Raw genomic sequence first — 17460 nt, 5'->3', positions numbered from 1 at the left:
GAAGTAAAAAGAGGTTTTAGAGCGACATGTGCTCGCATCTAGACAATATCGCTTTTAGGGAAGACCTTGACTATTTCAGCAAGACAGTGATAAACCACATACCGCATTCATCACAACAGCATGGCTTCACAGTAGGAGAGTCTGGATGCTGAACTGGTCTGTTCACACTACAGCCTCTCTTTCAACACTAGAAAACATTTGGAGCATCAGAAAAGGAAAAGTCCTGCAAAGAAGCCCAAGGACTGTTGAGCACTTAGAATCCTACATCAGACAAAAATGGGACATCATTCCTCTCCCAAAACTCCAGAAACTTGCCTCCTCAATCAGGCATTGATAGACTGTTAAAAGCAGAGGGGATGCTACACAATGGTTAGCATGACCCTGTCCAGACTTTTTTGAGATGTGCTGCCACCATCAAATTCAAAATGGGCTAATATTTTTCATGAAATGTTAAAGTTTCCCAGTTTCAACATCTGATATGTTGTTTCTGTTCTGTGATGTAATAAATACGGATTTATGAGATTTGGCAATCATCAACTTCTGTTTATATTTACATTTTACACAGTGACCCAACTTTTTTGGAACTGGGGTTATAAGTTACAATATTTGCCATCTCATTTTCCAGAAGAAAGCTGATCAAATGACTAACCATAAAAATGTGGATGGGTCTCTCTGACAAACAATAGTATTTGGGTTTTACTAAAGCTGTCACATGTTAAATTATACATTCTAATATATTTATACACAGTATACCAGGACTGTGCATGTCTTCTTTATATCACAGTGACACTAGCTGTCTGTCTGTCAGAGTCAGAGGCTTTTATATTTCACTCTGGGTCCAAAAACATTATCTCTTATCTGAGCCTCTTCTCTATAATCTCTTTTTAGGGTTTTTCCTCCCTAATCCTTTGATTTTGCTCCCAGGGTGTTAATATGTAATAGTGAGGATCAGGAGGTAGAAAGCTCAGAGTCCAGGAAAGTGCAATAGGTGTAACTGTGCCAATTGAGGTGTATGCACATTAGCATGTGTCTGTTGGGCGAATATTTAGCTCTCTCATGATTTATTTGAGGCTGAGCTTTTTCATTGAGGAGCTCAGTTACTTTTTAAAACTTGCATAGATTAAGCAGTAAGCTATTCAAGTACTTTTGATTTAATTCTAAGTTATTTATGAGTTCCTTGCCCTAATTTCTAACCAGGATGATTTTTGTTTGCTTTTTTTCTTGTTCAAATAAATTGGAAACTCAACAGCAATGCATCTTTCTATAAAAAGTGTGCCTAAAACCTGGGATGATCCACAGATGCTGCTGGGAGTTTTTGGTTGAACTACTTTCTACCAAAGAATCAGTCCCTGAGGAGAAACTCTTCAGGATTTCTTCTGCTGATTTTCTGGGACAATCTTACTGGAAAGAGTTGTTCCTCCTAAAATTTTACATCCAGGTTCACAGAATATTTTCCTCCCACTCATGTTCCACAAGAAGACAGTGACACAAGGGAATTAAAACTGAAAACCAGGGCATATAACATCAAAGTTATCTGCAAGGCAAGCAGCAAATAAAAGAAAATTAAATGAATTTTCTCACATGCAGTTTGGATGAATGACCTATTTCACTCTTTAAATTTCTCACATGATGAATGAATAGAGCAGGACCACATGCATTAACTGTCCTAAGCTGCACCATTTAATTGGCACATGCAGTGATCTTGCTGTAACCAGGTTCACTCTGCCTGCTGAATACTGATGAAGCAGCCCTCCAGTTCTGCAGGAGGTACAGCGACTCAATGTGTTGAGGTTGATCCATGTTCCTGGAAAAGCTGCTCGCTCTGAGTTTGAGCACAAACTGCAGCTTGAAGAACAGAGTGGGTCATGTTTTTTACTAAAACCATGGTGATTGTTTAGCAATTTTCTTCTTCCTCTGCAGCTCTGACTTCCAGACAAGAGCCAAGGTTAAATGGATTGACATGATATTTTTACTGCTGAAATTGAATGTGTTTGCTGAAGATTTAACCAATAAGCTGCAGGAATATCAGAAACCCATGCTTCATTCTCTGGTGGACCTTTGAGTTTTGTTAAAAAGCCCCATATTTTATTTCATAAAGGTCTCTTCTAGCTGAGAACCATTTTTCAAGTCAACCAGATTAATGTCTTTGAAGGAGATCACCCCAGAAGAACCCCTGGAAGTAGTTAGTTTCACCAGTGCTGTCACCAAAAAAAAAAAAAACAAAAAAAAAAATCAAAATGCAGACTTCCTGTTGATATGACAACAAGGGTCCAAGAGGCATTTTTGAAGGTTCTAGAATGACACAAATGCCTACTAAATTGCCAACAGGCCACACCCAACAGCAAAAGCCACATCACTCTCCTCAGGTTCTCACAGGGCATTTTCCCACCAAATTTCATGGCTGTACAAGTACGTTGATCACCTTAAATAATCTACTTCCTGATTTATGGCGAACAAAAAAATGTCATGGCTATGCCTTTTCACTCACATTTGGCCTTGAAATGTGTGTAAGGTCAAAATCTGGAAGTGCCTGGGTAAGTTTCAGCAGGATTTGGAATAAACAGAAATTTCTCTGACTCTAGCAACCAAATCAGAAAAGGATCTTCTTCTGTCAAACAAAGTAATAAAAACATCTCTCACAGAATCCCCTGCATCCTGTTTTTCTAGTTTGAGAAGTGAAACAGAATTCTGAGGCTGTGAAATCCAGGTTTTTAAACTAGTTTAATTTGGCTTGTATTATAATGCAGGAATCTCATATGGATGTTGACATTCATATTTACATTCTAACAGATGGAAAAGCACATTAAACCCTGCAAAAAGACAAAGCTCTAGAGGGTACCTCCTTTGCTGCTAGTGCAGTTGTTTAAGCGTACATGGTTGTGAGTCGAGCTGGACCCCTGTGTCTCCTCGCCATTACAGCTCATTTGTCTGAGTGTTATTCCACTTGGCTGGGTTGATTTAACAGTTTACTCTGACACTCTCCTCTCTCTACTAAGCCAAGCACAGCCTCACATGTAGAGAGAGAAATAGGGAGAGAATGCATGCTTCCTATTGTGTGTTTACACACAGCATGTAACCTAAATGAAATACATAAAGACAGCGCAAATAAAAGAGCATGCTATGAATTTTTGATGTTAAATCCCTCAGAAAGTTTTATGATGGAAAATACTTTCACATCCACATATTAATTAATCAATTAGCAGCTAACAAATACCCAAAACACTGTGGACTCATTATAAGATACCCAGTTTTCACTTTTTTCAAAGACACATTGCTGGGTAAATTAGAAGACTGGAGACTGTTAAAAGACTTCAGTTACATTGCCCTGACTTTTCTGATTTATTTATGTTTTTAGCGTAACAGGAAATCACAAAGTGATTAAAATATGAATAATTGGTCTTTAACCTATTTGTAATTCTAGTGCTAAAAACAACGGCATTGAAATTTAGCCATTTAAGTGGCTAGTAGCGCACATCGTTTAATGTGACCATAGGACATTTTTTATAAACTGATTAATAAGTGTTTATTCATGATTTACATAATATATGTAAATGTAATTTTGAGAACCTTGGTACACACACGGCCTTGCACTCTTAAGAGGACGGGAACCAGTGCTTCTACACACTCACGGTCGTCTAGTAGGTTGGTTGAGCAGCATGGATGCTTGAATCGTGAGCTCCTCTAAGCCAACGAGGAAAAAAATGCCACCAAACCAGAAAATACTAGACTTTTGAATACTAATGGAGGTTGAACAGGAACAAAGAATAAAAGAAACCCAGACATCTAAGGTAAAGAGAAAAAGTGCTCCACCACTGAGAAAAACTATGTACACATCTGAAGCTAGAAACAACGTAGTCTCTTTGTAGAGCAGCCTGGATTGTACTAACCAGGAGATTCAAATCATGCAAACCAATCTGGAAACAAACTTTCATGGATGACATTACTGTCTAAATGAGAAACAAACTGACTGAGCTAAGAGGGGACATTGACCAGAAATGCACTAAAATAAACCTAGAATTAGGAGTGCAAGACGAAAAGCTGAGAGTTGTCTTGAAACACATTGAAGACATTGAGACATGGAGAAGTGAAGCAAATGGTGCCAGAGGAGCAATAATTAAAGAGCAAACAGTGATGATGAACAAGAAAGACAACCTAGAGTTGAGGTCTGGACTGAATTATCTACAGCAGTGGTTTTCAAAGTGTGAGGCAGGCCTCCCCTGGGGGGTGCCACAAAACTTCAGGGGAGACGTGGAACAATAAACCAGAAAAAAGGTGATTTGCTTTGCTAACTTCAGCTGTGCATGGAGCAAAATGGATAGACTTATAGTTACTATAGGGACTATGCTATATAGTCAGCTATTCAAGTTAGGATTTTCCTGCATTGGTCCCGATGATGGTCAAGTCACAGTGTCTAATTTGCAAAGATGTACAAGCTAATGACAGCATAAGGCTGTGTAAATCTTGTGGTTATCTTAAGACTGAGCAAAAAGTCTAGAGACCAAAATAGGGGAATTTTTAGGAAGTGAAAGGAATTTCGGTCACTGATCAAAAGCAAGGCTGGTCTGCTGTTATGCAATCCTGCATCAACTGTACAGGTGAAAACGTATAGTTCCCACTAAATAAGAGGGACAGGCTGATGTTTAAGGACATTTACAGACCATAACATCAAAAATATATTAATGTAAAATATTTAAAGATTAGACATAAATGTTTGAAAATGTGGTTGTTCATTTTTTTTTTTTTTTTTTTTTTCCCAGTCCAAATCTTTATGTGGGTGGGGGTCCACCAAATGAATAATTTCTTCTTAGGGGAGGCTCACTCTCCCACACTTTGAAAACCACTGATCTACAGATATACAGCATTCCTAAAGGTGTCGAGTTGAAAAGTGGCTCAGTCAAGCAGTTGGTGGAGAAGTGGCTGCAAAAGAGTTCTCTATAAACACAGACCAGGAGGTGCATTGCCCTCACATAGGCCTTTCAGACCGGCAGGGCTCCGTGCCAGTTCACTCAAACACCAGACTAAATAATTAATAATAATAAATACGACAAAACATATAATAATAGTATAGCAATAACAGATAATCGATGTGATCCTCTATTTTGCCTGTGTTGTTACTTCTGCCTGAATAACATGGAGTAACGTCCTCTCACTGTGGTTCCACTTAAACTAGTGTGAACGTGGGCTGGTTCACCAGAAATCACCAAGGTTGTGAGACTTCAGAATGGAGCCAGAGCAAGAACCAGAACCGGAACCAAAACCAGAACCATGTCTGTCTGGAAGCACTAACAGAGCCCCGGCCCCCAAAGCCCAAGTCCAGTCTGTCCCCACAATCTTTCACAAAATCTCCCAGCAGCTCACAGTGGAGGAGAAGAAACAAGGAAACAGGATTCACAGAACTCAAGATCTCCCAGATGTTTTCTTTTTATCAAATTTAAGAGCTCTTTTCATTTTTTTTTGCTGCAACTAAAACATGAAAAGGAACAACTTAGACTGTGAGAATTATCTTTTGCTAAATTTACAGATTGATGTCTTAACATGACAAAGTGTTCAAAATCTCTCTCAGACATTTAATTACATTTCTTCTTAAAAGTCTTCAAGGCTGAAATGGTGTGAGCACACTCAGGGTTGTCAGAAAGACTGACATTTAAATCCCCACATAATAAATGCATCCAACCCCAGCTACCAGATTGACTGCACTCAGCAGAAATGCTTCATGGATGGAAGTTTTCCTTTTTCTTTTTCTGCCTGACAGACTTATCAACAAAGCTCAGGTGGTGTCCCATCTGCTTTCACAAAATACTCACTATGCACACATTCACAGTCCCTAAGCATTTACATAACAGGAAGCATGCTCAAAGAACAAATTCAACCAAATGTCTTTTTCAAACGTCATTGCTGACTCCTACCATGTGCATCCTTATCTCTCCTACATTTATATATCCAGACAAAAAAAAACAAAGGTATATTCATGTTTATCTAAATCCCTAATTGAGTACAGCATCAAAACAGTTTTTCTTTATGTCTCTCACTGAAAATAATCACAAACACATTCACAAAATGCTACGCCCATAAAGATGAATAATGTTTCATGAATGTATTCATCCTAGAAGCATTTATGCATTTATATACAGTTATTCTGATGTGCAGAGCCACAAGTTGTTAAAAATCCATACACAGTTCAGACTGCATAATGAGTCCGTAGGAAGCAGAAGATATGCACATAGCAAACAGTGAAAATGTGCCCTGGCAGAATATACTTAAAGAAAGTGCTGAGAACACAGAATAACTATTGGATTGAGCACCAGTAATGGGATGATGCTGAGCATAATAACAATAACACAAATGACTATCCTCAGTAGAGTAATGATTCACAAAGAATCATCACTGTCCTGCATTTCTACAGCCAATTAAGGGTACAAACATTGACATTATAACATTTCCCCAATGTTTGTTTACTGGTCAATAAACTATTTGGACAACACTATTGGCCAGTAAACTGATCTCTCCATAAAGTGCCATTTGTTGGGCAATTTTCTTTATCCTACCAAGCAGAAAATAACTTGTGATAAATGTCAAGATGTGCTGCTGTTTAGGCTCATAATACTGCACAAACATTAAGAAGCTCTTTACAGGGGGCCACAGTGGAGTCCTGGAGGATCTGAGAACAAATTTAACAGCCAGAGGTGTTTCTTTAATTTTTACAACAAGCACAAACAAAGTCTGACAGTGAATGGTTTGCCAGTAACTTCAGAGGCAAAAGCAGACTTAACTTTGCTAAACTGGTGTTGAAAGTTGTTAAGCAATGTTTCGGACCTGGTGTGCTTTTCTGTCACCCATTAAACACCCAGAAGCTGTTATGATTGGCAACTTTCCACTTTCATGGTAACAATTAAGCCCTTCTCCAGCTGTCATTTATTTTATTGAAGGAAGAAAAAGAAGTGCTGACATTCAGAAATTGGATTGGTGTGAGGATTACACTTCAGAGCAGCAGAACTCAACCATGCCCTACATAAGCGCCACAATCCAAATCTCTCTTTATTCCCTAAAACCAGTCAGAACAGCGATGATAAAAATGGCTTATTAAGAAATGGAGAGTATGAGTATGAGTATTTAGTAGGGATGGGCTATGTTCCTTGATTTTTTAGTCAGATCCAAACCCAAAGAGCTAGACTGGATATCAGAGACAATGTGCTGATCCACACTGCCATTCCTTGAGGGAGATAAATACAGCTTGCATTCCTGTTTTTAGAGCATGGAGGAAGCAAACAACAAATGCTGGGAAGTTTGAAAGGTATTTCATGGTTGTTAAACCAACAACTTCCAGAGCTACGAAAAAAATATTCTCAGCCAACAGACAGTTGGAAGGTATGGCTGGATGGATAAATGCATGCATGATGGAATGATGCATGGTGGATGGCTGGATGATTTCATGGATAGAAGCATGGATGGATGATGGTTGGATGGTATGGATGGATGGATAGATGGATGAATAGATGAATGGATGGTATAGATAGATGGATGGTATGGATGGATGGATGCCTGCATGATAGAAGCATGGATGGATAATGGGTGGATGGTATGGATGGATGGATGGATAGAAGCATAGATGGATGATCGGTGGATGGATGGATGATGGATAGATGGATGGAGGATCGATGGTATGGATTGGTGGTCTGATGGATAGATGGATTCTATACTTGGAACAGTGTTACAAGAGCTAGTTATGAAATAGGCAAAGCAGCAAGAGAAGGAATACACTGTAATGTTTGTGTACCAGTTAATTATTAAAATATCTGAGATATTACATGAAGTTATACGACAAATGAGATTTAATAGAATATGAACATTTTCCCATTGGGTTTGCAGCTGTCTCACATGTCAATAAAATCATTACATGACCTTTAGAGTATTGTGATTGGTTGTTTGATAGAGGTGAAGGTGGAGGGTATGAGAGATTAATAGACTTGGAATAAATAATTTTGGTGACAGTGTTAACCCTTCCAGTTTCTTTTAAAATAGGACTTAAAAGAGCTGCATGCATCTCAGGAGCAATGGGTCAAAGTAAGAACAAAGTGTTTTGGAAGCATGAAGGAGCTCTCGATCTCTTCTCTCCAGTAATGGGCTAAATTTCATATAAGTCAGAGGCAGGTCAAGGTCTCAACATGAAGACTTGACCTCTAAAGAACATGGATTTGTGGCATATCACATCACCTTCTTCTTGCTTTCACAGACCAAAAATGATTAATGTCAATTTATCCCTCTGTGTGAGCATGTGTATTTGTGAGTATACATGAATGTACCAGCAGATAGCCTGGGCCGAGTCCTCGGCGTCTGCATCTCCTGTCGTGCATGGGGCAGCATGTGATAGCGCTTGGCCTCATTGACCAGATCCCGACACGCCTCTGATGATTTGATCAGCTCCTCGTTATCCACAACATTGAGCAGGTAGGACGGGTGGATGAAGGGAAGCCGCACCACTGCCAGCAGCTCTGACAAATCCTGAGAAGAGAGACACAAACAAAAAAACAGGGAGGTATGAGACATTGAGGGCCATTGTAAATGAGTGACGGCCCGCTCTTTATATCACATAAGAAAACAAGAAAAGCAGCTGCCATGTTTAACAAAAGCCTGGGCTGTAAGAAAAAGAAGACCTGATAGTAGTGAGACCATTAGATCAGTTACAAACAACATATCAGATTTTGAAACTGGGACAATTTACCCCTTCATGAAAAATATTAGCTCATTTTGAGTTTGATGACAGCAACAAATTTCAAAAAAGTACAATGGAGTAGCTTAAAGCAAGATGAGATAAATCCAATAATCCTTAGTGCCAATGAGAACAAGAGACAGAAAATGCAACCATCCAAATGTTGTCTGGGTAATCCAAGAGGATCTGGCTGTCTGGCTGCAGACCTCTACATGGGGCAACCTCAACCATGGAGTGGGAAGTGACAAACATTTCCCAAGCCTGAACCAGAGTGACATATATTTTCCCCTCTCTGTCGGAGGTTAGGTGATGTGACAATTTTTTACAGCTGCAGAACTTCATTAATTAAACTAACAAAAAAAAAAAAAAAAAAAAAAAAAAAAACTTACTGGGGTGGAGGGGCGGTTGTTTAAAAAAAAAACAAACAAACAAAAAACAACAACAACAAGGGTTCATATGTCACTTCCCACCCTTAGGGTTGAGCTCGCCCTGGTGTAGAGGTCTGCAGCCAGATGCCTCTCAGGTAATCCGCTCATGACGACTCCTCTTTGGTTGGGCTCAGAGCAAAACTCCATTCTGCCAATGGGTCTGCCTCTTTGAACTCATGCTCACAGCATCTCACCGTCTCTACACAAGGTAGAGTTGGACACACAAACAGCTCAACACTGACATAAACACTGGTGATCTCTACTAGCACCACAGCATTAAGGTGAAGTTAAAGCAGGCTGCAGAGAACACTGGGATATCCTTCAGAGTAACTTCTACTTCATTAAAGAGCCTCCATGGTGGAAGATTTGCCCCACTAGTTACTGAGTCATGTCACACTCGAATGAAGGAGACTTAAGCTGCAGGCTTACTGCTCTTACTTTCTGATTACACACTACTTTTCTTCAGGTCTTTCATATCACATACCACTACTTCAAATACATTATCATTAATGCATGTAATCCTGTGTAGACAATAAGTATGACAATGACTCCTTTTAATGAATGCATCTTTTTTAATTTCTGTAATATTAAATTCTATTTGAAGGTATTCAAAGTCAATTTTGGCTCCTTAGATGATACATTAGCATCTGCCGGTCATCTGAAATAGCTGACCGTTCTGACCCTGTGTGCTCATTTTAAGCTGTATCTGGGGCTGCTTCAGCCAGGTGGTGCCCTTAGAGGCACAGAGGGAATAAATGTGTTGGAAATATGAGAGGGCATGCAGAATTTTTGCTTCTATTTGGAACAGCAGGACAACAGTCTTGAATTTCAACTACTCTTTATCTTTTTTGCATAGTTCATGTTTTAAAAGTTATAGGAAATCCATCCAAATTCCCCAGTCTCCACTAGTCTATAGCAGATGGGCTATAGACACTTGGCTGATAGTTGTGAATGTATCTGTTGCAGGTGCAGTGCAGGCTGAGATGAATGACAATGATCTTAAAAAGAATAAAAGAGAATGGGAAATGGTCATGTAGGGCTCAGAGTTAAGAGATTTCAAGCCTTAATAGACAAGCTAAGCCATGTTCAAACCTTGTGCATGGTTGTTCTGAGCAGCAGTATTGGCAGTAAACTAAACTCAGATCAATACTACAGCACACACCAAGTTTACTTTCTCTACCTTTACACAGAGCAGAAAAAGCATCGTTTTGTACCATCTGTAAGTCCTAACTCCATGTGTTTCCACATCTGTTGTAGCCTCATCTCTTGCCAAACATCTTTAAAACTGTGATAAACTACCTCAAAGAGACTGGTGAGTGCTGCCACATAAAACACACCCACACAGTCCAGAGATCTGTTGATGTGAATGCAGGCATAGACAGATGGATGAACTTCAGCAGTGTATCCTTTAGGATGACTGTACTGTTTCATAATTGTGTGTTGTTAGTGGTCGTAGTTGTTGTTGATCTGGATTGTGTATTCCAGATTATTGAAAAGATTTGGGTAAATAAAGGTCATTGAGGCTAACCTTTTGTTAAGTATAAAAGCATGGACTCAGTCGTATTTCACACAACTCTCCTCCACTGCTGCTCTCATCCTCCAGCTCCTCCTCTGTCCTTCTGTTTAGAGAAAAACTATCTCTATTACTAATAACTCAGTCTACCACTGAATTTTTAAACTTTCTGACTCCATTCCTGCTCCTCGCTCATCCTCCCACACATGCATAAATATCAGGATGGAAATGAGTGAGAGTTGAACACTCACGGCTAAATTTCAAACTCAGAAGTGTCACACCAACAAGAAAGGAACTATTCAAGTAGGAATCATTTCAGATACTTTGACTCAGTGTTCTTGTTTACATGTTGAATTACAAAACAAATGCATCATTTCTTCGCTTCACTTTCCTTTCTTTTCTGTCAATATAACATACGTTTCTTACTGGTAGTGTATTTTTGCCACCTACCTACTCATGGATGATGAGAGTATTGTTAATATCTGTCTATGATACATTCTGTGCATAAACAGCGCTCTGATTAATTGTAGCACCTCCTTGACTAATGTAATGTATTAATGCAAATCAAATTTATGCATAATGTAGGACTTGGCAGGTCACTGTATTGATTCTTTTGTGTTGATAATTACAATGGTGTCTCCTTTCAGTCACACACATTTAATCAGCCATGTGTGGGAGGATTAATTCTATGTTTGCTTTGCACAGCATTTAAATATCCCTGTGAACCTGTGTCTCTGGCCTACTAATCACTTGTAGTTATAAAATCTCTCAGGACTCAAAAGTAGCGTTTTGATAGCACTTTTCTTTGATAATCACTGTCTGCTCCCTAGCTGGAGTTCTTTGCTGTGATTTGATGTCTTCTGCACACAGCCCATTGATTCATTTTGATCAAGACTGGCATGTCTCAATAACTAGACTGGATGGATACTTGTCTCCAACAACCTCTCAAGTGATAACTCTCATGCACAGGCAGCCACAGAGAGTGGGTCTCTGCATACAAATAGTGTGGCTTAGTATATTGATCGTTTCCTCTCCTCATTGAAAGCAGACTTTGTGATATTCAACATCAATCTCAAAAAAGCTTCGGTGACAACTAAAAGGGGACATACTATGCAAAAATCACTTTTCAGGCTTTTCTTACACAAATATGTGCCCCTGGCCTGTCCACTATGCCCTCAGGTACCAGAAAAGCCCCTCCCCCTTTTCATGTTTCAGAAAATGTGTGCTGAAACAAGCTGTTCTCAGATTTTCCCCTCATTATGTCAAGTGGGGAGGCTCGGTTGGCCCTCCCTCCCCCCCGCTTGGAAGAAGGTTCTGGCCTCCTTTCCTGATCTTCCAGTCAGATGCCAGCTGAGAAGAAGATCAGGAGAGCCACAGCCATTAAGCCACATCCATTTCCTGAAAGGGGCTGAGTCAGACAGCTAACATTTTAAGGCACAGACACAGAAACAGCTTGTTCACTCAGAGCTGAAACAGAGTGTGTTTTTAGACATGCAAGAATCCTATAGAGTGTTTTCCCAGAAAACAAACTTCACAGGTGTGTTTTGGGGACCTCTGAGACCAATATAAACTTGTATTAAAAGGGCACAATATGTCCCCTTTAAAGACACAAAGTTCTGTTCACTTAAAGAAAAATGAATGATGCTCTATTTTATATGAAATGAGGGAAATGTGTTGTGTAACATTTGGAATGTTTTGAAAGAGTAGAGAGTGAAACTGAGACTGAGGACGTATGGTGACACCACCTATACACCACCTCTTACTTCATTTGACCGGGATCATGTATAAAGAGTCCATATGCTTACCTACTTAAGGTTATGTAAGCCAGATTCCATGATATGACTTCACCTCTCTGGTGGTCTCTATGTTGCACAACCACAAACATACCAAGTCAACAGTGTCAGAGCCAGTGGCTGAACATGCCCGCAGCCCTGTCACAACACATCTATGACAAACAAATACTGCTGAAAATCTCGTCTCTAAAGAAAAAGATTCTTTTAGGTGATGTGAATGGGTTGAGTGAGGTGAAAGGCAGGGATAGTGTGTCTAACAGGGAGGCTCTCAGATCTGTCAGAGGCAGCAGAGAAGACGCCATCCTCTGACTCTGATGATAAATGTCCACTGAGCTTTTCCTATTTCTCTGCTGTCACTGAGGACTAACACCTCTCATGTTTCACGTGTTTAAGAGTTGTGTGTGTTGAATCAATGCCACAGAATAAAAAAGGCTGATGTCATATCCCTGTGCTTTGTTCAAAGCAGACAGGAGTACGTCTGCTTAATATTTAAGGATGTGCTTTAAAAATAGCTCCGTATGAGCAAAACTATCTGACTCACTAGTGTGCATTAAATAAAGAAATTCTCATGTTGAGCCTTGCAGCACTAACAAACCCACTCAGATGAAATGATCACCACTCCGCATCTTACTTCTGGTGACACATATCGGACAGGTAAAACATGCTCTCCAAAATGACACTTCATTTGGCTGCAAGTGAGGATTACAGAGAGGATATTTGTGTGTTGACGCCTCTGCACAAATACGCGTGTTGACCAACTGGAAGAATGGATGGGGGAATAGGGAGCGATGAATGACAGATGCTGACTGCTTCCCTGAGCAATGACTGACAGGTTGCAAGCCTTCTCTGAGACATATTTCAGCATGACTGCATTCAAAAGAAGGATTCCTTTAGCACATTTATTTTCAGAGATATATAAATGAATGACTGCTCGCTCTGCGTTGACGTGTAATGTCTTTGTCATGTTTCACAAATGACTGAATTTTGTTTGACATAGAGCGTTGTCGGTTAAGTTTATTACCAAGTTTCTCATGCATCTCATTATTTGGCCACATCTATTTATCATTGAGTTCAGGTATTTCAATCAGACTGTTACTACAGGTGTATAATATCATCACATAGCCAAGCAGCCTCTAATAACAAACATTTATGACCCTAAATGGGTCGTTTTGAAGAGCTCAGGGACTTCAAGCGTGGTACTGTGATGGATGCCACCTTTGCAATAAGACAGTTCATGGAATTTCATCCATGCTGGATATTCCACAGTCAACCGTAAGTGTTATTATTATACAGTGGAAGCATTTAGGAACAACAGCAATTCAGCCACAAAGCAAAAGACCACAGAGCGAGGTCAACGACTTCTAAAGCACATGTTGTGTCTCCAATGATCTGCTGATTCCATAGCTGAAGAGTTCTGAACTTCCAGTGGTATTCATGTACCAACAAGAACTGTGCAGCAGGAGCTTCATGAATGGGTTTCCATGGTCGAGCCAAGCGTCAGATGGAGTGAAGTAAGGCACGATGACACCAGACTATGGAGCAGTGAAAATGTGTTCTGTTGAGTTATGAATCAGGCTTCTCTGTTTGGCAGTCAGATGAGTTAGTCTGGGTTCGGAGGATGTCGGGAGAATGTTACTTTCCCTGACTGCGTTGTGTCAGTTGTTTTGTGGAGGAGGGATAATGGCATAGGGGTATTTTTCAGAGTTTGGACTAGGCCCCTTATCTCCAGTTAAGGTCAGTCTTAATACTTCAGCAGACCAAGAAATTTTGGACAATGCTATGCTTTCAACTATTTGAGGAAGACCTTTTTTTTTTATTCCAACATGACTGTCCCAGTGCACAGAGAAAGGACTATAAAGACATGGTTCGATGACTTTGTTGTGGAAGGACTTGACTGGCCCACCAGATCCTTGACTTCAACCCTAGCGAGCACATTTGGGATAAACTGGAACAGAGATTAAGAGCCAGGCCATCTGGTCCATCATTAGTGCTTGACCTCATAAATGCTTTACAAAATGAATGTGCACAAATTCCCACAGAAACACTCCAAATCTTGTGGAAAGCCTTCCAAGAAAAGTAGAGGCTGTTATAGCTGCAAGGGGGGTACTTTGGTTCCATAGTAAAGTATAGTACCTCCATTGTATAGCCCTCTAGATCTTTGAATATGATCTTAAAATTGAATAGGATTGCATCTGTTATGAACTGGTGCTATGCTATGCAACTCAAGTTTTATTGATTGTTTGACGATGAGCTGTTTGTGCTGCATGTGAGTCAGATGAAGAGAGAAGAGGTCAGAAAGAGTAAAAGAGAAAATCTTAACTGCATCGTCCTCCATTTCTCCTTTAGGGCCCGACACAGCTCACACCAATCATGGCCTACAAGTTTATTCAGTCTTGCTCAGTGGTTTTACTTTCCTTTGAATGGTGGATGATTAATCTGAAATAAAGCTGCACTTCCAATAAATCTTAATTATCATTTTCTCATAGGATGCAGAAGTTAAAAAGTCCCTGTTTTGAATTTTGAGTTTATTAATTAAAAATGATGCTTGTGATGAAAGGGTCATTTGTGGTTTAGTAGGTAAATGAATCATAAACTGAGGAAAACTTGGTTTATATCCTCAAACAGCCTCAAAGCATGTTTGGCCTTTGATAACGGTCTGCTCTGACTACATAATCATAACATCATTTGTTCAGGAAAATAATTTCTTTTTCCTCTTAAATGAGTGCTAGAGGCACAAAATCAAATCACTCCACTACTAGACTCAGCTATACAGAACCCTGAGAATTATAACTCATACATTTAGAAAAGTACAATGTATTAACTTTTATTCTATTCTATTTGCAAGGGAGCAGGAAATGTCAGAGTAGGCTCTGGTTGGAGGACAGATGGCTCAAGATAACTCCACTGACAGACTTTTATCATGTAAATGCACCATGGACTGTTCTTTTAGCTGTTCCATTAATTTCCACGGCGGTATTTAATCATTCTCTTTAGTAGGTGGAGTCACCCTTCTGAATGATGTTGCAGTAAAGTCTGATGGAAGTCCTATTCAGGGATTTGGCAGTATGACCTGTAATAATTGAAGCTTGTATCTGTGGTCATCACAGGGAAGACTGCTGAGTAAGAGTAAGAGCAGATCTTTGTATGTCTGCAGAGCAAAAAAGAAGAAAGAGTATGCTTTGAATATATTTTATGTTATGGTACAAGAAAGTGCTGTGGAGTATGGTGCTTCCAACTCTGACTTCTTTCCAGATGATTCTGGGGTGAGGCAGGGGTAAGTCTTAGCCCCTACACTCTTCAGTACCTGTATGCACTGCATTATGGGAGGTTAACAGGCAGAGAACTGTGGCGTGTCATCATGGAGTGGACTTTGCTGAAGATGCTGTGATCCTTGCAGAGACTAAAGATGTCCTTGTGGGGGCTCTTAACTTCCTAAGTAAAGAGACTGAAATGTTGGGAATGCATGTCTCCTGAGCCAAAACAAAGATCCAGGTATTTGGGGGCAGCCCTGGATGATGCCATCGAATCTGTGTCTGGTGAAAGCTTGGAAGTTGAAGAGCAGCTCACCTACCTTGGCAGTTTAATCTATCAGTCTGCAGACTTGGACATGGGTCTTGTGTCATTTTTATGTTCATCGACAGCACTTTGGTGAACTTTCTGTTGTCTGAACTTTCTATGTGCTTTATCATACGTCTAGATTTGGATTTAAGGAGTATTTCAAAATTTGGAAAAATACTTTTTTTTGTAACTTCTGTCTCACTGTAATATGAAGCAACAACTAGACTAGTGTTAAATTTAACTTGTTTGAATAATAGCCTCAGTGACATTCTGCAGGGTGTCAAATAAATCCTGGACATGTCAGTCAAACTTTTATTTTTACTTTAAAACTGTTCCAGCAACAATCTGACTACTTGGGTGAACATGAAAAAGCTGAGGAAGAACCCTTAAAATTTTGACTTTGGGAGGTGTGGGTCTCTGGGTTCCATTATTCCTAATATAGTGCGCCTAAAAATGAGAAGAAACAGAAAACCCTGCTCTATAGCACAATAAATAACACAATTTGTTCCACAGATGATTTAACAGAGGTATGCATGGTTTCAAAAAAGCACAAGATTCATTCTTCTCTATTAAGTTCTCTTTTCAGACATATGCAGATGCTTGCAGGGTGACAAACCTTCAACAATCATCATTTAAAAAAGACCGAAACAGCTCTCTTTCTTCACTCAGTTTCTCTCAAAACAAGCTATTATTAACGCTCAAACACTCTCCCTCTGTCTCTGAGCGATGTCCAGGCTGTTTCCCGGTACTATCAGATTAGAGACAGCACAACAGAAAGAGAAAATTGCATATTATTTACCCACTGCCTTCAATATGCCACTTTTCTACTCTACGGCAAACTCACAGCTCCCACAAGTCTGCAAAGACACAAAGATGAACAGAGGCACACACAAACTTAGCTGAAGGCATCAATCTACTTCTCCTCCATGCTTTAGTTTAGCTGTGACTTTCTTCCTGACATGCCATTAAAAAGTGTCACAGGCTCTGGGGGGAAAGATTTGCTGCTTTCATAAGGGGAGAAGAGATGGGCTGATGCTGGGCTGATGCTGGGCCATGCGTGTAAACTGAATCCTGGGGGTCATACAACTTCCTCTTGAGGCATGATGGGAGCTAAAACTGTCTCTGCTTTCTTCCTCTCTTGTCCTCTCTGCAGGCCTGCTGGTTGTTTTTCTTGGTCACACTCACACGGATGATTTGAGTTTGACCAAGAGCTTGATCACATCTCTGTTGCCTGGAGTTTATAGCAGTGCAAAGAGGCACCATTCACTGGATATATCAGACTAGAACACAGGGGGCTCTTTTCCGCTATAGCTCCTTATTTCTTGCTCACCTGCCCCCCTCCTCCACACACACCTTCCTCTCTTTGGAGAGGGGACGACCTTAGGGTGTACTCACATTAGGCGATCCATACCGTGCTGTATTCTAACCACGCTGAAGCCCATTTCACCCCCTCCCCTGTCC

General features: G+C 40.1%; 1 protein-coding gene across 4 annotated transcripts in view; it reads right to left on the bottom strand.

Annotated features, from left to right (window-relative positions):
* LOC121521940 (kelch-like protein 29) overlaps positions 1-17460 on the bottom strand; it is a 172152-nt gene that overhangs the window by 33231 nt on the left and 121461 nt on the right. For all 4 annotated transcript variants that reach the window (XM_041806153.1, XM_041806152.1, XM_041806154.1 and 1 more), the window contains exon 10: positions 8301-8499. In XM_041806153.1, the coding sequence (XP_041662087.1) occupies positions 8301-8499 (199 nt within the window). The remainder of the gene's footprint in view (positions 1-8300; positions 8500-17460) is intronic.

Source organism: Cheilinus undulatus, linkage group 14 (assembly GCF_018320785.1).
Source record: "Cheilinus undulatus linkage group 14, ASM1832078v1, whole genome shotgun sequence".
NCBI classification, from domain to species: domain Eukaryota; kingdom Metazoa; phylum Chordata; class Actinopteri; order Labriformes; family Labridae; genus Cheilinus; species Cheilinus undulatus.
This window is presented reverse-complemented; position numbering and strand designations above follow the sequence as displayed.